The 25,130-nt window shown below is 43.8% G+C and overlaps 1 protein-coding gene across 1 annotated transcript; it reads left to right on the top strand.

Moving 5' to 3' along the window:
• Nucleotides 1–19,795, top strand: LOC120922740 (gastrula zinc finger protein XlCGF66.1-like). The gene is made up of 4 exons (XM_040334781.1): nt 1–173; nt 5,041–5,220; nt 5,300–5,326; nt 19,721–19,795. The coding sequence occupies exons 1-4, from the start codon at nt 9–11 to the stop codon at nt 19,793–19,795; spliced, it is 447 nt and encodes a 148-aa protein (XP_040190715.1). The 5' UTR covers nt 1–8.
• The last annotated feature ends 5,335 nt before the right edge of the window (nt 19,796–25,130 follow it).

Here is a 25,130-nt window from a genome sequence, read left to right as displayed (position 1 = left end):
ATTTCTCCATGGAGGAGTGGGAGTATTTAGAAGGACACAAGGATCTCTACAAGGACGTCATGATGGACAATCAGCAGAATTTGGGTTTTGTGAAGAATGTAAGGAAGGAATTTCCCCGGAATGAGAAGATATTGAACCTCACCCTGGAGATCCTCAGCCTGCTGACTGGAGAGGTGAGTGTAATGAAGGGTTAAATCCGCTGTACACTGGGATGTATTCAGAGTTACTTTATTTCTTCTAATCCAGTGTTTCTCAAACTTTTTGCCTTTGAAGAACACTTTGAGATCTTGGGGAACACCTAAAATAATTTTCAGATCAACAGCTCATGGAACATCCTTGTGATCAGCGAGCTGCTGATATAACAATTTTTAGTTTTAGAAATGGCATTAAATAATATAATAAATATTAAAAATTACTTCTTCAATGTGAAACTTAAGCTGGCTTTTTTCTGCACAGATGCTAAGTTCTGGGTCAAACTTGGGATATGCACACACAAATTCATGTTCAACTAAAATTCACCAGGTCAAGTCACAGAGAAGTCACCAGGGCAGGGCACAGAGGAATCACCAGGGTAGGGCACAGGAGAGTCAGCAGGTCAGGGCACAGGAGAGTCACCAGGTCAGGGCACAGGGGTGTGGTCAGGTCACAGGGGAGTGGCCAGGTCAGGTCACAGGGGAGTGGTCAGGTCACAGGGGAGTGGCCAGGTCAGGTCACAGGGGAGTGGTCAGGTCACAGGGGAGTGGCCAGGTCAGGTCACAGGGGAGTGGCCAGGTCAGGTCACAGGGGAGTGGCCAGGTCAGGGTACAGGGGTGTCCTTAGGACAGAGAACAAGGGAGTCACCAGGACAGAGAACAGGGGAGTCACCAGGACAGGGTACAAGTGTGTCACCAGGTCAGGGCATAGAGATGTCCTCAGGACAGAGCACAGGGAATCACCAGAGAAGGGCACAGTGGTGTCCTCAGGACAGAGAGCAGGGGTGTCATCAGGGCAGGGCACAGGGGTGTCACCAGGGCAGTGCGCACAAAAGTCATCATGTCAAGGGAACAGGGGGGCCACATGCAGAGCTGCACAGGGAACATGTCATGTCTGTTATGGTGTGCTGATCCCAGCCAGCTCTCCTGTCTCATCCATCCCAGGTGATGTCACACACAAGTGCCTGGCTGGGATGGACAGAATCGGGGGGCTGGTGAGGATCAGTGTAGTACAGTTAGGATTAGTGGGAGTACAGGTATGCTGTACACATGTCACCTATTGTGCTCACCTCACTACAGCATTCCACGCCTGCTGGAATCAATAACTACTGATGAGAGAGGGGAGACAAGATGCTTCTCACACACTGCACGCCCTCCTCTAGTCCCGCTCCACCCTCTGCGGTGATGATGTCACAGTAGCCGGAACTACATGAGAGGCATCAGGTATCATTGCGCCTTGTCACTACTCACTGTTAGTGTCCATCGGACAGAAATCCATCATCTACAATGGTGAATTGTGTCAGAAGTCATGATTGAGAAACACTAATCAATAACGACATCCACACAAGCAGGGCCATTAGATATCACGGGGCCCTGTACAGCCTACCTGACAGGGCCCCTCCAACTGAAAATAACAAAATGATATTCTCGCTAAGTTTCTGTAAGGGACAGAATGTGGTATTCTTTACATTTTTTTTTGCATAGCCCATTATTTTCAATGGGCTGCCTAACACGTGGGAATTCATGATTTTTTTCAAGTGTGTTGGACATAACTACATGATGCTGTGTCAGCTGCGCACATCTGCAGAGGGCAGTGCGTTTCCTTGCGGTACAGGAAAATGGTCGCTCTTACATGCATTCCTGCACCACAAGTGGTGTGAACAAGCCCTAAAGACTGTTTTTTAGGTAGAGGAAAGAGACAGGCCTGGAATTGGTAATGCAACTGGACTATCAGTGAAATTCAATTAGGAATCTCTCTAGGAAAAAACATTTAAAGTCAGCAGCAACAAATCCTGTAGCTGTTGACTTTTAGTAATAGGACACTTACCTGTGTAGGGATCAGCACCTTCCTTACCAGGGCTAGTTCTTCACTAGTCTTTGGGTTCCTGGAGTTGGCATCTTTAACCGTGGGCAGCTGGCTGTGCTGCTTCACACTGTGCATGCGCAAGCCGCTTTGTTTCATCTAACTGGCCCTGCAGTCTTCTGGGACATGTGATGTGTCCCAGAAGACTGCAGACAGGTAGGAAGGATTAGAGCTTTTGCTCAGATTGCCTAAGCAGTGGAAGTGGCTACCGGTCAAACCCAAGTACCTGCTTCCCCCATAGAAAATGACATGCCAAATGTGGCAGACGAGGGGTGGAGGACTTAAAGTGGAACTTTCCCTTTTAGATAAAGTTCTGCTTTAACTAGATCAGTCAGTAAACAGTTAAATAGAAAAAGTTGATCAGTGATATGTAGATCAGGTGATGACAGTGTATGGAGGGGAAAGAAGAGTTGTATAGAATGAAGGGAACCAGACTGGGATAGAGGAGTTGGAAGACCAGCTACATATAGTGGGAGAGGAGTGGGAAGCCCAGCTACATATAGTGGGAGAGGAGTGGGAAGACCAACTATATATAGTGGGAGAGGAGTGGGAAGACCAGCTACATATAGTGGGAGAGGAGTGGGAAGACCAGCTACATATAGTGGGAGAGGAGTGGGAAGCCCGGCTACATATAGTGGGAGAGGAGTGGGAAGCCCGGCTACATGTAGTGAGAGAGGAGTGGGAAGCCCAGCTACATATAGTGGGAGAGGAGTTGGAAGACCAGCTACATATAGTGGGAAGCCCAGCTACATATAGTGGGAGAGGAGTGGGAAGACCAGCTACATATAGTGGGAGAGGAGTGGGAAGCCCTGCTGCATATAGTGGGAGAGGAGTGGGAGGCCCGGCTACATATAGTGGGAGAGGAGTGGGAAGCCCAGCTACATATAGTGGGAGAGGAGTGGGAAGCCCAGCTACATATAGTGGGAGAGGAGTGGGAAGCCCGGCTACATATAGTGGGAGAGGAGTGGGAAGCCCAGCTACATATAGTGGGAGAGGAGTGGGAAGCCCATCTACATATAGTGGGAGAGGAGTGAGAAGCCCAGCTACATGTAGTGGGAGAGGAGTGCAAAGACCAGCTACATATAGTGGGAGAGGAGTGGGAAGCCCAGCTACATACAGTGGGAGTGGAGTGGGAAGCCCAGCTACATACAGTGGGAGTGAAGTGGGAAGCCCGGCTACATATAGTGGGAGAGGAGTGGGAAGCCCAGCTACATATAGTGGGAGAGGAGTGGGAAGCCCAGCTACATATAGTGGGAGAGGAGAAGGAAGCCCAGCTACATATAGTGGGAGAGGAGTGGGAAGCCCAGCTACATATAGTGGGAGAGGAGTGGGAAGCCCAGCTACATATAGTGGGAGAGGAGTGGGAAGCCCAGCTTCATATAGTGGGTAGAGGAGTGGGAAGCCCGGCTACATATAGTGGGAGAGGAGTGGGAAGACCAGCTACATATAGTGGGAGAGGAGTGGGAAGACCAGCTACATATAGTGGGAGAGGAGTGGGAAGCCCAGCTACATATAGTGGGAGAGGAGTGGGAAGCCCAGCTTCATATAGTGGGTAGAGGAGTGGGAAGCCCGGCTACATATAGTGGGAGAGGAGTGGGAAGACCAGCTACATATAGTGGGAGAGGAGTGGGAAGACCAGCTACATATAGTGGGAGAGGAGTGGGAAGCCCGGCTACATATAGTAGGAGAGGAGTGGGAAGCCCGGCTACATTTAGTAGAATAAGCTGTGCTGGGAGAAGATAAAGGCAGAACGGAATACAGCCGGTCAGCAAAGCAACAAGGAGACAACAGGGAAGATCTATAGTCTGTGCAGACAGGAGACCGGATAGATCAGACAAAACAAGGTGTACAGGAGTGAAGGACTGCAGGGAAGATATATAGTCAGTGCAGACAAGTGACAAGATAGACGGGACAGAACGAGAAGTACAGGAGTGAAGGACTGCAGGGAGCCACCAGAACACAATCAGAGATATCGGGGAGAAGGATCGGAGCGTGATTGTAGGAAAGGGGGATGGGGGCATATCTGAGAAGCAGAGTGAGTATGGAAAGAATCTGGAGGGAGGAAGTGAAGAGAAACAAAGTTACAATCAGAAGGAAATATGAACGAGTCACACAGAGAGGGAGTGCAGCCAACATTCAGAGCCACTCAGTCATAGAATGACAGGAAGCCAACAGAATGTATCTTAGCTGCTTCAGATGGACATGTTAGTTTCCTGGGTCCCCTCTGGAGCTGACAGAGCCTGGGACCCATACATCAGAGCCGGTGATACCCCCTTATCAGTGGCCCTGCACACAAGTACTATGAATACATAAAGTGATCATACTGTGATACAGTGGAACCTTGGATTACAAGCATAATCCGTTCCAGGAGAATGCTCGAAATCCCAAGTACTCACATATCAAAGCGAGTCTCCCCATTGAAGTCAATGGAAACAAAAATAATTTGTTCCGCATTGACTTCAATGGCATGCAACACTGCATGCCGCCAGAGGTGGGGGCACCAGAGATCCTTCGTAAACACTCAGAAAAGGCCAAGGACACCTCGGCTGAACTCGGGAAGGCCTGTGAACTGAGTATTTCTGAGCATTTACGAACAGTCAGGATTTTTTTAAATACAGCGCTCGTATTGCGAAACGCTCGTTAACCGCGTTACTCGCAATCCGAGGTTCCACTTTATTTGATTATAGCAAGATGGCGGCATTGGTTATAGAAGAGAATAATTCCAGGTTTAGTCCAATCGGTGAGACCGATGATTGCCATCATGCCACGCCCACTGACCACTAAAGCCATGGGTAACATTTCCTGGTGGGTCAGTGAGCCTTACTAGTAAAACATTAGTGACTCTATATATAGAAGGATCTATAAATCCGACCACATTGTAATCATATCATTGGATGGAAATGTCTGTCCCTGGAGAATAAATATAGAGCTGACCATAGAGATGAGGGATTATGGGAGAGTGATATTTATCTTTGTATAACACAGAACTGTACAGTAATAATGAAGAAATCTACAAGAAGGAGATCTCATAATATGACCACAAGATCCTCGAGAATCCCGAATCCCATCACCATCCCCCCACCTCCATCCCCGATCCCAACAAGACACAACACACAGAAGATTCTAGAAGTCACCAAGAAGATGATGGAGCTGCTGACAGGAGAGGTGAGGAGGATTCTGGGACATTATCCAGTAACAGACAAGGGATGTGTCTGGATGGTGACTGTATCATTGTGTGTGTCAGGTTCCTATAAGGTGTCAGGATGTCACTGTCTATTTCTCCATGGAGGAGTGGGAGTATTTAGAAGGACACAAGGATCTCTACAAGGACGTCATGATGGAGAATCAGCCGCCCCTCACATCACCAGGTAAGAGAAGACTTTATTGTAAAGGAGAGAGCAGTACGGAGGTTCCACCTAGATCCCCCATCATCTGATAAACACATAGAAACAATGGGCCAGATTCACAGAGATCGGCGTATCTCTGTGCGGGCGTAGCGCATCTCATATGCGCTACGCTGACGTAACATAGAGAGGCAAGTACAGTATTCATAAAGCACTTGCTCCCTAAGTTACGGCGGCGTAGCGTAAATGGGCCGGCGTAAGCCCGCCTAATTCAAAGTAGGCTGGTAGTGGGCGTGTTGTATTGAAATGAATCGTGACCCCATGTAAATGAAGCGTCGAATGAACGGTGCATGCGCGCACATTCTCAGAATCACGTTGAATTTACGCCCTACGATACGACAGCTCAATGGCAACGACGTGAACGTAACCTACGCCCAGCCCCATTCACGTATGACTTACTTAAATTCCGACGGCTGTTCCGTCATCCATACCTTAGCATTGGCTGCGCCACCTATAGAGGTGTTTTATCTTTACACCTTACGTAAACGGCGTAGCTTACTGCGATGGGCGCAAGTACGTTTGTGAATCGGCGTATCTAGCTCATTTACATATTCAATGCGTAAATCAACGGAAGCGCCCATAGCGGCCAGCGTAAATATGCACCCAAGATACGACGGCGTAGGAGACTTACGTTGGTCGTATGTTGGCTAAATTCAGGCATATCTCACTTAAAGAATCACCGCATAAATACGAAGGCGCACATTTGGACTTACGACGGCGTATCAGTAGATACGTCGGCGTAAGTCTTTGTGAATCCGGCCCAATGTATTTAGTCTCAGGAGATGGGAGGCAGCGGTGTGGGATCTCTGCAACTTGTCTCATGTAAACATTTAGGTCACCACTGATTACTGAATACCAATATTATGAGTCCTGACCCTTACAATGTATAATTTATATTGTACATTACATACTCCTGACCCCTGCACTATATACTCATGTTGTACATTACATCATTCTGATACTATATAGTCCTATCTGTTGTATCTTATACAATATGTTGTGCATTATATATATATATGCACATTGGCCCAGATTCACAGACATCGGCGCATATATATGCCGCTGTAGCATAGCTCTTTTACGCTATGCCGACGCAACGTAGAGAGGCAAGCATGGAATTCACAAAGCAAATGCTCCCAACGTTGCCCTGGCGTAACCTAAATTCGTAGGCGTAAGCCGGCCTAATTCAAAGTTGGTGGAAGTGGGCGTGATCCATTTAAATGAAGCGTGACCCCATGCAAATGATGGGCCGAACGAACGGCACATGCGCCGTCCCGTGGACACATCCCAGTACGCATGCTCAGAATTACGTCGAAAATACTCCCTAACATACGTCGAATCACTGCCTACGAGGTGAACGTAACCTACGCCCAGCCCTATTCACGTACTACATAAACGATGTAAAATCCGTCGGCTGTGTTCCCTGGTCCATACCTTTGCATGACTTGCGCCTCCAATATGAGGAATAACTTTACGCCGGACATACGACTTACGCAAACCGCATATATGATGCGCCAGGCGCAACTACGTTCGTGAATCGCCGTATTTCCCTCATTTGCATATTGGAATCGAAATTCCCATATGCCTCCAGCGTAAATATGTGCCCAAGATACGCCGGCGTAGGCAAGTTACGTCGGTCGGAAGAAGCCTATTTTCAGGCGTATCTTGCTTTATGGGCACAGCGCACAGATATGACGGAACACATTTACACTTACGCCGACGTATCTCGAGATATGCCGCGTAAGTGCTACGTGAATCCGGGCCATCATATGTATTCTCTTTTGTTACACCCATTTTCTACCAGCTGGACATTTTATATATGATGATTTGATTGGAGCACAGACTTTTACATGTTGATAATAATGTAATAACATCCTCAGACTTTGGAACCTTAAACAGAAAGTGATAATGAGGGAGGAGCCAATAACCCAATGAAGGAGGTCTTCAGGATCAGTTCAGTCTTCATCTTGATTGTTCTCCCCCATCCACACTCCCTGACCTTTGGTGGGGCTCAGCCCCGCTGTTATTCATGACTAAATCATGAACTAAATAAGGAAGTGCAGGACTTCTTGTGTTGGGAAGATGGCAATGAGTGATAGAGGGGGAGGGGACACTCGTCCTATAATCTCCTCATCACTGTCACTCCTATAAAAGACAGTTCTCATTGTTTCCTCACTCTCTGACTAAGGTCCATGAATAAAGAAATGACCTGGTAGGAGATCAGAGGACCCATTTACTAGTTACCTTGATGGGGAATTGTAAGATCCTTAGAGACAAAGCTGCCTGATGTGGGCGGAGTCCTGGTTTAGGGGAACCAATCGGCTCCTGTCTAGTAATAATCTTTGTATTTCTATTTTAGTAGATGGACAGGAGATGAGGAAAACCTCAGAGAATTGTCTCACTTTGTCTCCAGACTATAAAGTAGAAGATGAGGACATCACACAGTATAGTCCAGGGGAAAACCCGACTACCTCAAATGTCCATCCGGCACCACACAGTGTAGATGGACCATCGTATTCCTCTTATCCTGAGGAACCTCAGACTGTGCGGGACGGTGCCGGACCATCGTATTCCTCTTATCCTGAGGAACCTCAGACTGTGCGGGACGGTGCCGGACCATCGTATTCCTCTTATCCTGAGGAACCTCAGACTGTGCGGGACGGTGCCGGACCATCGTGTTCCTCTTATCCTGAGGAACCTCAGACTGTGCGGGACGATGCCGTCCTTCCAACAGAGAAGAGGTTTTCCTGTACTGAGTGTGGAAAATGTTTCCATTCTAAATACAAACTTAATAGGCATAACCGATCTCACACAGCAGAGAAGCCACATTCCTGTCCTAAGTGTGGGAAGTGTTTCCGTTTTAAATCCCAACTTAATGTGCATAAAAGGTCCCACAGGGGGGAGCCATATTCCTGTCCTGAGTGCGGGAAGTGTTTTCTTTTTAAATCAAAACTTAACGAGCATAAAATATCTCATTCAGGAGAAAAACCGTATTCCTGTTCTGAGTGTGGAAAATCTTACTCACGGGCTGTGCATCTTTACACGCATAAAAAAGTGCACACGGGTGAGAAGCCATATTCCTGTCCTGAGTGCGGGAAATGTTTTGTACAAAAATCAGTACTTTTAATACATCAGAGATCTCACACGGGGGAAAAGCCATATTCCTGTTCTGAGTGCAGGAAATGTTTTTCACATTCATCGCATTTATACTCACATCGGAGATCTCACACAGGGGAGAAGCCGTATTCCTGTTCTGAGTGCGGTAAATGTTTTTCAAGTCAGTCCATTCTTGAAAATCATAAGCGTTTGCACACTGGGGAGAAGCCATATTCTTGCTCTGAGTGTGGGAAATGTTTTTCACATAAGTTCAATCTTTACAGACATCAAAAGTCTCACACAGGGGAGAAGCCATATTCATGTCCTGAGTGTGGGAAATGTTTTTCAATGAAGTCTGCTTTTTCCATGCATCTGAATTCTCACACAGGGGAGAAGCCGTACTCTTGTCTTGAGTGTGGGAAATGTTTTTCATGTACATCCAATTTATACAGACATCAGAGATCTCATATGGGAGAGAAGCCGTATTCCTGTCCTGAGTGCGGGAAATGTTTTTTACACAAGTCCAGTCTTTACACACATCAGAGATCTCACACGGGGGAGAAGCCGTATTCCTGTCCTCAGTGCGGGAAATGTTTTTCACAGAATGCCAGTCTTTACAAACATCAGAAATCTCATTCTGGGGAGAAGCCGTATTCCTGTCCTGAGTGCGGGAAATGTTTTTCACAGAAGTCCCATCTTTATACACATCAGAAATCTCACACGGGTGAGAAGCCGTATTCTTGTCTTGAGTGCGGGAAATATTTTTCAGATAAGTCCAATCTTTCCAAACATCAGAGATCTCACACGGGGGAGAAGCCGTATTCCTGTCCTGAGTGTGGGAAATGTTTTTCACAAAAGTTCAATCTTTACACACATCAGAAATCTCACACAGGGAAGAAGCCACGTTCCTGTCCTGAGTGAGGGAATTTTTCCTCACTGAAGTCTTGTCTTCCTGTACATCAGGGATCCCACACAACCCTTGAGGTGTATTAGTGAGTGCGGGAAATGTCTTGTATATGAATGTTGCTGGACATCACAGCTCTCATGTGGGGAAGAAGCACACCCTGATATACACCTCAGATATACTCAATGGCTGATCTTCATCATGTAAGAAACACTTCATAAGGAGATCAGAGATCACCAAAGACATGGATGAAGTGTTGTACCGTGTTGGCCATTGATAGCAGTATAAATATGAAGTCATTTCCTCTCATTGGCTGAGTACATTTTGTGGTGTAAGATTTCACAAACACTTAGGCCCCATACACACGAGAGGATTTATCCGCAGATACGGTCCAGCGGACCGTTTCCACGGATAAATCCTCTCAAAGATTTCCGCAGATTTCGATGCGATGGAGTGTACACACCATCGCATTGAAATCCGCGTGGAAATCCTCTGCCGATGACGTGTCGCGCCGTCGCCGCGATTATTATGCGGCGACGGGCGCGACGCTGTCATATAAGGAATTCCACGCATGCGTCAAATCATTACGACGCGTGCGGGGAATCCCTTTGGACGAATGGATCCGGTAAGTCTGTACAGACGAGCGGATCCATCCGTTGGAATGGATTCCAGCAGATGGATTTGTTGTGCATCACAGCAAATATCCGATCTGCTGGAATCCATCCCAGAGGAGATTTCTCCGCGGAAACAGATCCGCTGGCGTGTACACACCATAGGATCTATCCGCAGAAACCCATTTGCTGGGATTTATCTGCGGATAGATTCTATCGTGTGTACGGGGCCTTAGACCCCATACACACTATTAGATTTTCTGCAGATTTTTGTCTTCAGATTTACCAAGACCATGTAATGCAAGGGCGGGCCGGCCGGATTGCATACAAATTGAAACTCTTAAGGTCTGACCTCATATTATATGGTTTTGGTAAATCTGAAGACAAAATCTGCAGAAAATCGAATAGTGTGTATGGGGCCTTAGAGGTCTATCTTAAAAAATTAGTTAACGACTGTGACAAGTTTTAGTAATTTTTTTTTTCATGTGATCTTTGGCTCCATCTAGTGGCCATAATGGTGTATTGCGCTGAATGTACTGATGGAAATGTTACATTACACTGTAAACACAACAGAGTGATTCCATCTAGCTCACATTAACCCTTTTACTGCCAGAGCTGTTTTTGTATTTTTTTGCACACATGTTAAAGTATACATTTTTGTCCTGGAGATTAGTTTAGAACCCCCAAACATATATTTTCTGAAAACAGAGTCTCTGGAGAATAAAAGGAGTGGTATTTCATTTGCACTCAGTGACGCTACCGCGCTCATTTCGAATGAGGAAGGGTTCTCATTGCCGGCCGGCACATATTTTTAATGCTTTGCAATTTCGTTTAAATTGTAAGTACAATCTTTTATACTAAAATAAAAAAAAAAAAACGGTATCACGCTATAGTCTGTTTCTGTTCTGGGGACTTACGGGACTTCTAAGTGGAAGGGCAGCTACTTCTTTTGTGGAGGATTTCCTGGGCAGCTGGCTTTTCTCCCTTGGAGGATCTGATCAGGATTCCCCTGGATCCGGTGTCATTACAGAGCGTTGTATTTGCTCAAGGCTATTCCCTCTTATCAATCTGGTAAGAGGCTATCTATGTGGTGGTGGGTTCACTGATTAATCATGCCCTTCACTGCGATGTTGTCAGGCTCCAGCTGAAATATCCCTGCTGCATTTTCTTGCCTTATTTACATTAGGACATTTATTTGGACTATTTTTATTGATCAATGTATTGATTTTTTCTGGTATCACAGCTGGCTTACAGAGTTGGTGCAGTTTTTTGGTATTTCATGTCACATGATATTAGCTCAGTGGTTTATCAAGTGTAAATTTCAGTAAGAAATACATTAAGTGTAATTTTAGAGGACAATTGAAATATTTTACCCAGTTTTTGGTAAAATATAAAAGATGAGGTTGTGCTGAGTAAATAGATACCAAACATGTCCAGCCATAAAATTGTGTGTGCTGATGAAATGATGACAGACTTTGGTACTCAATATTGGCCCATAGGTGACGCTTTAAAAGCCTTTCCAGGTCCTGTGTGTAGAGGTAACCCAGAATAATGGATGTAGTATGATTGCTCTCACTCTGACATGCATGGTGTTATGTAATATATGTAGTGTAATCATTATTTTTTTTTATTATATAGACATCGGCAAAATGTTGTTTATGTTTGTAAATAAGAAGGAACTCAAAGTTTTGGGGTTTTAAGTGCTTGGGTGTAACTTTAATTTTCTCACATAACTTTATTGCTATCACTTAAGGGACCGATAAACCCCAATATGATAGCATTTTGTTGTGACAGGTCGTCTTTAATGAGACATCAGGAGTTTATCAGACCCCTCATGTCTCTCCTGCCCTCCACTGAAGATAATGGAGTGCAGATCATGTTCCATTCTTCATTCCCCCTCAATCTCCTCACATATCACAAACTTACATATCAGTGTGGATGTCACACCTTTTCCTCAACCTTAATCTTTCTAAGACTGAGCTTGTAATATTTCCTCCTCCCCGATCCCCTCCCTATGACTTTACCATAAAGATCAACAGCACAACCATTGGTCCCGCCACACATGCCAGGGTGCTGGGTGTAATACTGGACTCTGACCTCTCCTTCTGCCCCCACATCCAATCACTGGCTACATCTTGCCGCCTTAACCTCCACAACATCTCCAGAATTCTCCTCTTCCTGACTAACGACACCTAAAAACTTTCTATTCACTCCTTGGTTATTTCCCGCCTCGACTACTACAACTCCCTCCTCATTGGCTGACCTTTACACAGGCTATTCCCCCTTCAGTCTATTATAAATGCTGTTTGTAGCATAATACACCTTACTAACCGATCCATGACTGCTGCTTCTCTCTGCCAATCCCTTCACTGGCTTCCCCTCCCCCACAGTATAAAATTCAAAATACTAATTGTTACAGACCTAGCCAGGACAGGGGCTTTTGGAGAGGACTGGGAGGAAGCCTCTTACCCACTGACTATGGACCCAGGAACACTACTCGTTGGAAGGTGTATGCCTGGGGGGATCTGTGGGGTGGTCTTGTTACTTTGGATTCAAGTCCATGTCTCCCCAAGACACACAGATTCTGGGACTCTAAGCCCCCCCGGTAGGGGCCTAGATGTCACATTTCCAGAAAGGACGGCTCCACACTATGGGACTCATAGCAAATGTTGATGTCATCAGTAAGCCACCTGTCTGGGGTTTCCTGCTATAATGTGTTTATTGCAAGTAGGTCTAGTGTGCCTCCTAAGGGTCTTCCACCCATTGTTATTTGTGCTAATTAAAGGGTCACTAAAGGATTTCCTTTACCTTACTGCCGTCCTGGTTTCATGTCCTCATTGGACAAGAGAAAATGTGATACTGCGCTAACTAACTAAGTGAAACAGAAAATAAATGAGCTGCAACAAAAATTGTGATATACACACAATATACAATCAAAAACAGAACAAATAGCGCAACTTATTTTTCTGTTTTCATGTCCTCATTGTTCGTTTTGCTCTGATGTTGCTGTAATCCTTCTCTGTTCTGAACACTTCCTGGTTGTCTGTTTCCTGATGAAAAAAGTCATGGGAGCTTTCTCTCTGTGGTCTCTAATCAAGGAGGTGTGATTACTGTGTGTCTAAAACCCCTCAACACCAATCAGTTTTGTTTTACAAACCATCACTGCCCTGTATTGGCTCTGTGTCTCTGTACATCACAGAAGCAGGAAACAGCATGCAAAAACGAAACTGAAACTGCAGGTACATTATATGATTGATTTTTATCTATTTTTAAAAGGAATCAGTTAACTATTATGTCTCTCTACCCTGTAAACAGTCATTTCAGCAAAAACATAAAATTTCCTTTAACTCATCTATTGTCTGTCTGCTAAACAAACCATTGTGGGCTGTGTTTTTACTTGTAATAATGTGTATTGCCCAGTACACAGTATTCAGTATTGTAGAAGTCGGCAAATCTGACCTGGAATGAAACCTCTCGGTCATCCAGGTGGCTAATTACCATAATGTTTATAGTATATGTCTGTTGTTGCAATTATATTCCTGTGTGCAGTTTGTATTGTTAGGGTAATATGATCAGGAGGGGGATGTCCTCCTATGGTGTATATATTCTGTGTTAGTTTGTTCAAATAAATATGTTCCAGTTTTGCAGCCAAACGAGTCCTGCCTAGTTCTTGGTTACAAAATGCGGCTATAATATCTGATATCTATCTTCAGAATGGAGGAGAGCAGTATATGACGGAAGCACTCAAGCGGAGTGGGAAGCAATTCCGTTACACAGTAAGCACAACATACAAAGCCATCCACAACATTGTCCCAGCTTCATCACCAGATATCACCCAAATCATCCTCTCTGCGCCTCCCAATGCCTCCTGCTCTCTAGATCCCTTGTTACCTCCTCCAATACTTACCTCCAGGACCTTAAAGCGCTGTGCAAACGGTTGCGCTATATAAATTTTGTATAATATTAGTAATTCACAGCTTTTCCAGCCACAGCGGTCAGGAATGATAGCAATGACCATGGAAGTCACCTAATGCATATCACTTCTGGGGTCATTCTAGCTATGGGGATCAGCTAGCGGATGTTCTCTGGTCTCTATTTTCTACCCAGTGGCACCTGCCATGCCAGGCTTATAGGTGGGATAGTGGAGCCCAACAAACAGTAGGCGTATATGGAAACCATCCAGTGCCAGTTTGGAAAGCTCGCCTGTGAGGATGTCTGAGAGCGCACTTAAGCCCTGTACACACGATCGGATATCTGATGGAATCTAATCCGATGGATTTTTTCGTCGGATAGCCAATGAAGCTGACTTTCATCAGTCTTGCCTACACACTATTGGTCAAAAATCGGACCGTGTCCAAACGCGGTGATGTAAAACACTACGACTTGCTGGGAAAAATTAAGTTCAATGCTTCAGAGCATGCGTCGACCTGAGCATGCATGGATTTTTGACCGATGGACTTCCACACAGATGATCGTTTTTTCTATCGTTTTTTTATCCATAGGAAAATTTTAAAACATGTTCTATTTTTTTTTAATGATGGAAAACAAAACGATGGGGCCCACACACGATCGGTTCGTCCGATGAAAACGGTCCATTGGTCCGTTTTCATTGGACAAATCGATTGTGTGTACAGGGCTTTAGTCTTCACCAGAATGTTCCAGAAGGGTGCTGCTGGTCTCTGTGACAAATGATTCCACCATTGTATGTAGGTTTGGGAAGGTTTCCCTGAACATCATAATTTCATAATTTGGTGTTTGACAATTTTCACCATTGGCCATGTCTGTAAAATATCTAATCCGAATGTTTGCCGATACTCTGATACCGGTCTGGCAATATCATAGATTTCCTTAACCATGAATGAGATGAAGAAGGATCCATATCCTGTCCAATCAGGAAGCAGATTTCTGGCCTCACTCACAGCTTTATTGTCAGATCAAGAGGAGCCCTCCAATGTGCTCCAGGCAGTACAGTACAGGGCCAAAGTTATTTATTTTCCTTGGGGGGGGGGCTGGGGTACCCAGAAGAATAAATAGATGGTGCTCTGCAGTAAATTGTGTGTGTGGCAAAATTGCACTAATCCCCCCAGGTGACATCTCAATGGGCTGGGCGGGACATGTCATCGGTTGTTGGGACACAACTTTAAAGTTGGATAGTTGCTAACCCCCGAACAACCAGCCTGAGCTGCTATATTTCAGAGCAATAGTATTACTGCAGTTGGAGGTTCACTGAGCTGAACACTTATTTTGTTCAGTTGTTTACCAAACCCCCAAACAAGCTAAATTCTGAATCTGGGTTCAGTCCAAACCTGGAGCTCATCTCTAGTGGTCAGTGTAGTGGCCTTTTTCATTGGTGACCAGTTGAAGAAGGATCCCATATCAGTGGTCATTGTAGTGGTCCCTTCCATTGTTGACCAATGGGAGAAGTGCCCTCTTATATCAGTTTAGTGGTTTCTTACATTGGTGACCAATGGGAGAAGAGCCCTCTTATATCAGTTTAGTGGTTTCTTACATTGGTGACCAATAGGAGAAGGATCCTCTTATATCAGCGGTTAGTGGAAGAAGGAAATTGTTACATCGTCATCATCAGTGGGAAGACTTCTCCCTTACAGATCATTGATGTCGGTTGTTACTGAGAGACAGAAATTGTTAATTTCTCAAGGAACCCCTAGAAATCTTTGTAGGACCCCTGGGTGAGAAAGGCTGGAATGCAGCGTGGCATGGAGGAGATCAGCCTGTGGCACTGCTGAGGTGTTATGGAAGTCCAGGTTGCTTTGATAGCGGCCTTCAGCTCGTCTGCATTGTTGGGTCTGGTGTCTCATCTTTCTCTGGACAATACCCCACAGATTCTCTATGGGATTTAGGTCAGACGAGTTTGCTGGCCAATCAAGCACAGTGATACCATGATCATGTGACCAGGTATTGGTAGTTTTAGCAGTGTGGGCGGTGCCAAGTCCTGCTGGAAAATGAAATCAGCATCTCCATAAAGCTGGTCAGAAGAGGGAAGCATGAAGGGCTCTAGAATTTCTTGGTTGAGGGCTGGGCTGACTTTGGACTTTGTCAGAACAATTGACGTATCTCGGCATAGAGCCTACACATACCGTCAGAATATTTATTCTGAACTATAAAAATATTATTGTATTCTTGAAAATATGTAAATCTGTGCTTTGGGAGAAATACAATTTTCCCACAATACAAGATATCTAAAATTCTTTTATCTGTGCTATTTTGAGGATAAGCAATACAAATTAATATTTAAAATATATATATTTATTAACTAAAGATAGAGTGCAAAATTAAAATCAGGTACAATTCGTATTACAACAAATAATTGATATGCTTCTATAATCAGAAATAAGCGATGGTTGAATGTTTAGATAATATTTACATCATATGACAAGGCATATTCCTAGCTCTTAGTGACATAACCTTGACATTGTATTATCTCTTCTCAATAACAAACAGATCTCTTGCTAATACTACTTATTATATACGTGTACATAACAAATGTTATATTGTACACAAGCTTTTGTTAAATTTGGCGAGGATATATCTTCACATACGCCCTCACTCTACCATCATTGGTACTTAGCTTTTCTTTTATTTTTTTTATTAAAGTGTATTTTGTGCGTGTACTCGAGAGAGGAGCCGGACTGCAGGAGTTGGGAGTAGGCAGGCCTCCCCCAGAGGCAATCTGCCACCTTTCTCCATGCCCCGGGTGGCAATGGCAGGTGTGTGAGGGGTTCCTCCCACACAGCCCGCCCTACCTGCTCCGCTTTGAAGCCCAACGGGGCAGAGGGACTCCCTATAAGGGAGTGAGAGGATTAGCCCGCTCAACCAGCCCCGTTAGTCCTTCGCCTCTCTTTTTAGAGACCGCGTGGTCAAAGTGCGTGATGTTAACCCAATTTCGAGTGCGTGTAAGTGTGGTGGTTTTTGTGGGAGGGGGGTGGGCGTACTAAGCGCAGGCTTACCTTGCATAGCACACCCACCGGGAGCCGGGCTGAGACCACCAAACTCAATTCACATGTAGCCGAGACCGGGATCCGAACCCCTAGCTGCAGAGGTGAATGGCTTGTCAGCGCAGTGCCAATCGCGTTGAGCCACCGCAGCTCCAGGGTACTTAGCTTTTAAAAGACAAACGTAATGCGTATGTCTTTAATATTTGGAATACAATTACATCATACTGCAGTTAGACATAACTAACTCCCAAATTATATTTGCCAAGTATATTTACATGGTTTTAGTTGTGTGTATGTGAAAATCTCCAAATTACCAAAAAGGTAAATAATCAAAATTATACATTACCAGTAATTAAGAGCTATGTCTGTTTGAGAAGTGAAAGTCCTATCTGGGACCCTCTTCATTCCCCTACATCTTTGCGGTCAATCTCTGCCTTCCAGCTTCCTTCAGAGATCAGAGAAGCTCCAGCCATCAGCCCTCCAGGGATCAGCTCCAGCCATCTCTCTCCCACTGAGCTTTTTCAGAGATCCCCTCCTGTCCTGAGTAATCACTTTTTATCTCCCCAAATAAGTGGATGTGTATTTTACTACCACATGACTGGCGATGTAACATGATAATATTATTCTGATGAGCGACTATATTGAATCATGCCGATATTAACCTGTAGGGGGCAGTGGTGTCTAAGGAATTATTCCTAATGATGAGGTCAAGCAGAGTTAATCATGACTTACGACCCCCTTGACTTCTGGCCTGGTATAACACCATAAATGATTTTATATGTCAAACAATATGACAACAAACCTAGACATTTCGGCAACCCCAAAATTTATGATTGAGATAAGGTTTTATGATCAACACACATGCCTTGGAAAGTTCCTTTAACCACTTGAGACCCGCGCTATTGACAAAAGACGTCAACAGCGCGGCTCTCAGGTGCCAACTGGACGTCTTTGGACGTCATTTGAAGTGCATTACCCGCGCGTGCCTCTGGGGGGCGCGCAGCGGGTAAACACTGTCCCGGCGCATCGCTGGGAAGCCGATGCATGTACCCGGCGGCCGCGATGTCCGCCGGGTACACGCAATCGTCGGTAAGACAGCAGGGACGTGGAGCTCTGTCTGTAAACACAGAGCTCCACGTGCTGTCAGAGGAGAGGAGACCGATCTGTGTCCCTTGTACATAGGGACACAGCATCGGTCACCTCCCCCAGTCACCCCCCTCCCCCCACACAGTTAGAACACACCTAGGATACACATTTAACCCCTTCCTCACCCCCTAGTGTTAACCCCTTCACTGCCAGTCACATTTATACAGTAATTAGTGCATTTTTATAGCACTGATCGCTGTATAAATGTGAATGGTCCCAAATTTGTGTCAAAAGTGTCCGATACGTCCGTCGCAATATCGCAGTCCCAATAAAAATCGCAGATCGCCGCCATTACTAGTAAAAAAAAAAATAATAAAAAAAAAATAATAATTCTGTCCCCTATTTTGTAGGCGCTATAACTTTTGCGCAAACCAGTCGCTTATTGCGATTTTTTTTTTTTTACAAAAATACGTCGAAAAATACGTATCGGCCTTAACTGAGAAAATTTTTTTTTTTTTTTTTTTAAATTGGGATATTTATTATAGCAACAAGTAAAAAATATATATATATTTTTTAAATTGTCGCTCTTTTTTTGTTTATAGCGCAAAAAATAAAAACCGCAGAGGTGATCAAATACCACCAAAATAAAGCTCTCTTTGTGGGGAAAAAAGGACGTCAATTTCGTTTGGGAGCCACGTCGCACGACCGCGCAAATGTCAGTTAAAGCGACGCAGTGCCGGAAGCTGAAATTTCGCCTGGGCACGAAGGGGGTTTATGTGCCCAGTAAGCAAGTGGTTAAACTAATGCCGGAATGTGATCAAAGCAGTCTAATACTTTGAAGTTATTATAGGATCTTATACCTGGGACCCCAGTAATGCCTATGTATTAACGAGTTATACTATATGAACTACTAATACACATATATTGTTATGGCATTATAAAGACACAATACTATTTAAGATATATAATTCCACTGGGATTGTGAATAAGCCCCCTTAGTCTCATAGTACAGAGACCACACTATGTTTAGTGTCCTGCTGTGCCAGGCTTTTCATTATCTTATCTTATAAGTGTCAAACCCAAAGAGATATCACCTGGGAGATAGCACAGGCAGGCTCTTTACAACCTAAAAACAGTGTCTATTCATGCCTGAGAACCTATGTTTAAACTTTAACAGGGAAAAATGGCTGTGCTTCAGTTCATCATATCCATGTATATGGAACACTATGAAACATATATTATGTGCAATCTTTATATGTATTTTTTTAACCCCAAATGTTCTGACAACTTGATAAAACACAGAGGACCAACACCAGCAGATGACACGGCTCCCCAAATCATCAAGGGGTGTGGAAAATGTTGCATTTCATTTGGAAATCACAGTCCCAGAGTCTGGAGGAGGAGTAGAAAGGCGCAGGATCCAAGTTGCATGAGGTCTAGTGTGAAGTGTTTTGTGTGCTTTGTGAATCTGGGCCAATGTTACATTTGTTCATTAGATGGAGATAACTTCTATGATAATTGGCGCCATCTAATGGCCATATGCAAATTTTCAGGTTTAAATCGATGGTTGGTTTAATATTGTTGCTTTGATTATCTTATATTCTTCAGTGTGTTCTGTACTCACCAGTGTATGAGGATGACCTCAGTTATCTGTATGAAGACATGTCTGATGAAGGAAACTAAGGGGTCTACTTCTAGAAAATTCATGGGATGAATGTGACAATCACTCATCCAGCCATTACAAATACTGGCCATAAATGTAGCAAAGTGATTTCCTATGATGATCAGCTCCATCTAGTGACCATAATGGGGTATTTTTCCTGATATACCTCCATCAGTAAATTATCACAATACTGCATTATGGCCACTAGATGGAGCCAAGGAAATCAGCGTATGAAATGAAATACATCCAATATTCATCACAGCTGGGTGAATGCCGCTCAAATTCATTCAACAATTTTTTTTACATCTAAAAAAGAGGAAGATTTGGCTACTATAAATATACCACATCAATTATATAAATATAAAATTTCAAAAAGAACCTTGTATGTCGGACTTTATTGATACAAAAAAAAGGCCAAACATAATATAAATATTTCTTACAAATATTAAAATTATGCATTAAAACCACATGGGAACAAATCCATCAAACATTAGGCCATATATATTCATAATGACTCGTTTAGCTTTGTTGAATTGTCCAAGAGGTTGACGTGTTTCACATCAATAAACTTCTTCAGGACCTTTTATGCTAGGAGGTCTATTCATTTATCTGCTACATACTGCACCAAAATCAGCCTAACTAAAAAAAAAAAAAACATACAGAATATAAATACAGAGCAATCTCATAATTTTATAACATTGTAAATTATCATCCATGCCACTTACACAATACTTGGGGGACATAGCAAGGAGACGGTGATAAATGGGGGGTCAAAGAAGCTTACACAGTCAGCTGGTCATGAATTACAAAGATTAGCGGGATAATAGACATGTGCATGAAAAAAGTTAGGCACATTTTTTTTTTTTTTACTTGTACAAAAATAAAAAGTTACACCCAAACACATAAAACCCCCCAAAAATTGATGCCCCCACCCCCACATATACAAACGTAAACTCATACACTGGGGTGCCTACGCCTGAAAATATTGATTGCAATACACATGTTACCTATCGCCACACACACTGGAACAAAATAATTCTATCATCAGACCTCCTCCGTAACACTAAACTGATGACATATAGGGGGCTTTTAAAGTGTTGCCTGTAGAAAATATTGGGTACTGAAGTCTGTCACAATTTCACAGGCGCACACAAATTTAAGGTTTGACATGTTGGGTATCTTTTTACTTGGTGCAACCTCGGCTTTTATATTATACAATTTTTTTTTTATTTTTTGGGCCCCTTACCGATTTTTTTACGGATATTTTTCATTTCCTAGACTGATGCAGTAATATCGGGTGACATAAAAATTTGGAACTACCATCATTTTATTCTCTAGGGTGTCTCCTTTCAGAAAATATATAATGTTTTGGGGGTTTTATAAAATCTTTAGGCCTAAAATTATTTTTTTAAATGTGGGCAAAAAACGCAAATACAGCTTTGGCAGTGAAAGAGTTAAAGGAAACGTTCACCTTCGGGAAGATGTTCCTGTTCCTGTAGTGGCTCAGCGATCCAAGACCTCTGTGTGACAGCGGTGCAGCGAGAAGTTCCCCGTACCGGCTGTCACTTTATGAAAAGAGCGCGGCCGTGTCATTCATTCCCAGAGTTCTGTCCTTTGCCGATGTCGGCTTGTAGTTTTTAATGATTGGTTCTTCCTGTCACTGTATCTGCCTTCCCGTATAATGTACAAACAGACAGATTACACAGACAGTCTGCAGGAGTCCTGCATAGCACCAGACATCAGCATATCATGGCTGCAATGCTTTCCAGGATCCTAAAAGAAAATAGGAAAATATATTTTTTTAATCTGCAGAAAATGTGAATTTATTATGTTTTATAAAAGGTGGACGTTTCCTTTAATGGAGCGGACACCGGAGCGAGATTTTTCTGCTCAGCATGCGCTTGTACGGAGCACCCAAGTTATAAAAGCCCCGACATTCCTAAAATAACCTCAGATTTATATAGTAAAAAACAAGTCCTTCAAGTTGGGATTTTAAATGGACAATAAACAGTAACTGTAAAAAAGTTACACATTTATTAATATATATATATATATATATATATATATATATATATATATATATAAGACAAATAACAAAAATTGAAGATGATAAAAACAAACACGTGTGTTGGGGGCAGACGTGAAAACATCTGAAAGGGGAGCCCAAAACTGTCAACTGACAGAGTGACCAACGAGTTTCGAAAGCACACAGTGCAGATCTTCTTCAGGGCCTAAAAGGGCTTGAAACTTCCAAAACTGCGGCTTAAGTCCCAAGTGTAAGTGTTCCACCCGAACCGCAGAAGTAACTCAACAAATGAAGAGAGAAAATGGTCCGTCAGAGCCATGCATGAACAACAGGCCAGGATATCACCGACCGACAGAGATTCCCATATAACACAATAAGCACTCGAAGGGAGTACAATTGGTCGATAGATTTGTCTGCAAAATGTCTAAAATCACCGGGACTTCACATAGAACAGAAAATATTCGTCCACCAGAGGCGTATCATGTCAGTAATAGACTCCGTCTTAGTCTCTATATACAAGCATCCAAAAATCACCAGCGAGTTACATGGGAGTCTATCATAGGGCTAGGGACCCCATATAGTCTTGAAAATGGAGTGGGATAGTATGGCTCCTTCCATTTCACCTGATGAAGATCAGCCATGGAGTATATCTGAGGTGTATATCAGGGTGTGCTTCTTCCCCACATGAGAACTGATGTCCAGCAATATTCATATAGAAGACATTTCCCGCACTCAAGGCACTAATACACCTCGAGGGTTGTGTGGGGTCCCTGATGTATAGGAAGACAGGACTTCAGTGAGGAACAATTCACTCACTCAGGACAGGAAAGTGGTTTCTTCCCCGTGTGAGATCTCTGATGTCTGTAAAGACTGGACTTGCCTGAAAAACCTTTCCCACACTCAGGACAGGAATACGGCTTCTCCCTCATGTGAGATCTCTGATGTGTGTAAAGACTTGACTTCCATGAAAAACATTCCCCGCATTCAGGACAGGAATATGTTTTTTCCCTCCTGTGAGTTCTTTGATGTCTGTTAAAACTGGAATTGTCTGAAAAACATTTTCCACACTCAGGACAGGAATACGGCTTCTCCCCTGTGTGTGATCTCTGATGTGTGGAAAGATGATACTTCCGTGAAAAACATTTCCCACACTCCGGACAGGAATACGGCTTCTCCCTCGTGTGAGATCTCTGATGTCTGTTGAATTTGGAATTGTCTGAAAAACATTTCCCGCACTCAAGGCAGGAATACGGCTTCTCCCCCGTGTGAGATCTCTGATGTGTGAAAAGACTGGACTTCGCTGAAAAACATTTCTTGCACACAGGACAGGAATACGGCTTTTCACCTGTGTGAGATCTCTGATGTGTGTAAAGATTGGATTTCTCTGAAAAACATTTCCCACACTCAGGACAGGAATGCGGCTTCTCTCCTGTGTGAGATCTCTGATGTATGTAAAGATTGGATTTCCGTGAAAAACATTTCCCGCACTCAGGACAAGAATATGGCTTCTCCCCCGTGTGAGATCTCTGATGTGTGTAAAGAAGGGACTTGTGTGAAAAACATTTCCCGCACTGATGACAGGAATATGGATTTCCCCCCGAGTGGGATCTCTGATGTGTGTAAAGATTGGAGTTGTTTGAAAAACATTTCCCACACTCAGGACAGGAATACGGTTTCTCCCCAGTGTGAGATCTCTGATGTGTGGAAAGTCTGGACTTCACAGAAAAACATTTCCCGCACTCAGGACAGGGATATAGATTCTTCCCTGTGTGAGATCTCTGATGTATGTAAAGATTGGACCTCACTGAAAAACATTTCCCGCACTCAGGACAAGAATATGGCTTCTCACGTGTGTGAGTTATTTTATGTCTATTAAGGCCGGATTCAAAATTGAAACACTTCCCGCACTCATCACATGAAAAACTCTTATCTGTTATAAGGACAGCACCATCCCTCACAGTTTGAGGTTCCTCGGGATAAGAGGAATACGATGGTCCGGCACCGTCCCGCACAGTCTGAGGTTCCTCAGGATAAGAGGAATACGATGGTCGGGCAACGTCCCGCACAGTCTGAGGTTCCTCGGGATAAGAGGAATACGATGGTCCGGCACCGTCCCGCACAGTCTGAGGTTCCTCAGGATAAGAGGAATACGATGGTCCATCTACACTGTGTGGTGCCGGATGGACATTTGAGGTAGTCAAGTTTTCTCCTGGACTATACTGTGTGATGTCCTCATCTTCTACTTTACAGTCTGGAGACAAAGTGAGACAATCCTCTGAGGTTTTCCTCATCTCCCGTCCATCTACTAAAATAGAAATACAAAGATTATTAGACATCAGCTGATTGGTTCCCCTAAACCAGGACTCCGCCCACATCAGGCAGCTTTGTCTCTGAGGATCTTACAATTCCCCATCAAGGTAACTAGTAAATGGGTCCTCTGATCTCCTACCAGATCATTTCTTTATTCATGGACCTTAGTCAGAGATAGAGCTGCACGATTCTGACCAAAAGGAGAATCACAATTTTTTTGTTTAGAATGAAGATCACAATTCTCTCACGGCGTAAAATCTTTTACATTTATACAAAAAAAATGGGCTACCTTTACTGGCTATTTTTTTTTTTAATTCATTAAAGTAATTTTTTCCCAAAAAAATGCATTTAAAAAGACTTCTGCGCAAATACAGTGCAACATAAAATATTGCAACAACCGCCATTTTATTCTCTAGAGTCTCTACTAAAATATTATATAATGTTTGGGGGTTCTAAGTAATTTTCTAGCAAAAAAAATAGGATTTTTTGTACTCACCGTAAAATCCTTTTCTCTGAAGTCCATGGACGGACACAGCTCCTTAAATCTTGACAAGTGGGTTATGTTCCCTGTTTACAGGAGAGGACTAGGCAGAAACATGTTAAATAGTTAAATACATGTTACATTAACAGAGTTGAACAGCCCCGCCCAGGGGGCGGTCCCTCCAGACATAACCCTCCTCACTGCAGCTTGCAGCCTCAGTTCGTAACAAGCAGTACAAACCTAAAAAGGAGGGGTGGGAGCTGTGTCCGTCCATGGACTTCAGAGAAAAGGATTTTACGGTGAGTACAAAAAATCCTATTTTCTCTTATCGTCCATGGACGGACACAGCTCCTTAAATCTTGACAAGTGGGACGTCCCCAAGCAGTGTCAAAAAACGAGGGGTGGGAAATATATCAGTAAAAACAATTTTAACTTCACCCCAAAACAAGCAGAGCTCCTCAACGGAGGAGGTGCAACTTTAAACAGTCGCCGGCAAAAACTAGCGGCTGAAAAAAACATCATAAGATGCACTCACAGC

This window comes from Rana temporaria, unplaced genomic scaffold, assembly GCF_905171775.1.
Source record: "Rana temporaria unplaced genomic scaffold, aRanTem1.1, whole genome shotgun sequence".
Classification (NCBI taxonomy): Eukaryota; Metazoa; Chordata; class Amphibia; order Anura; family Ranidae; genus Rana; species Rana temporaria.
Note: the sequence above shows the minus strand (reverse complement) of the source record. Positions and strands in the feature narration are given on the sequence as shown.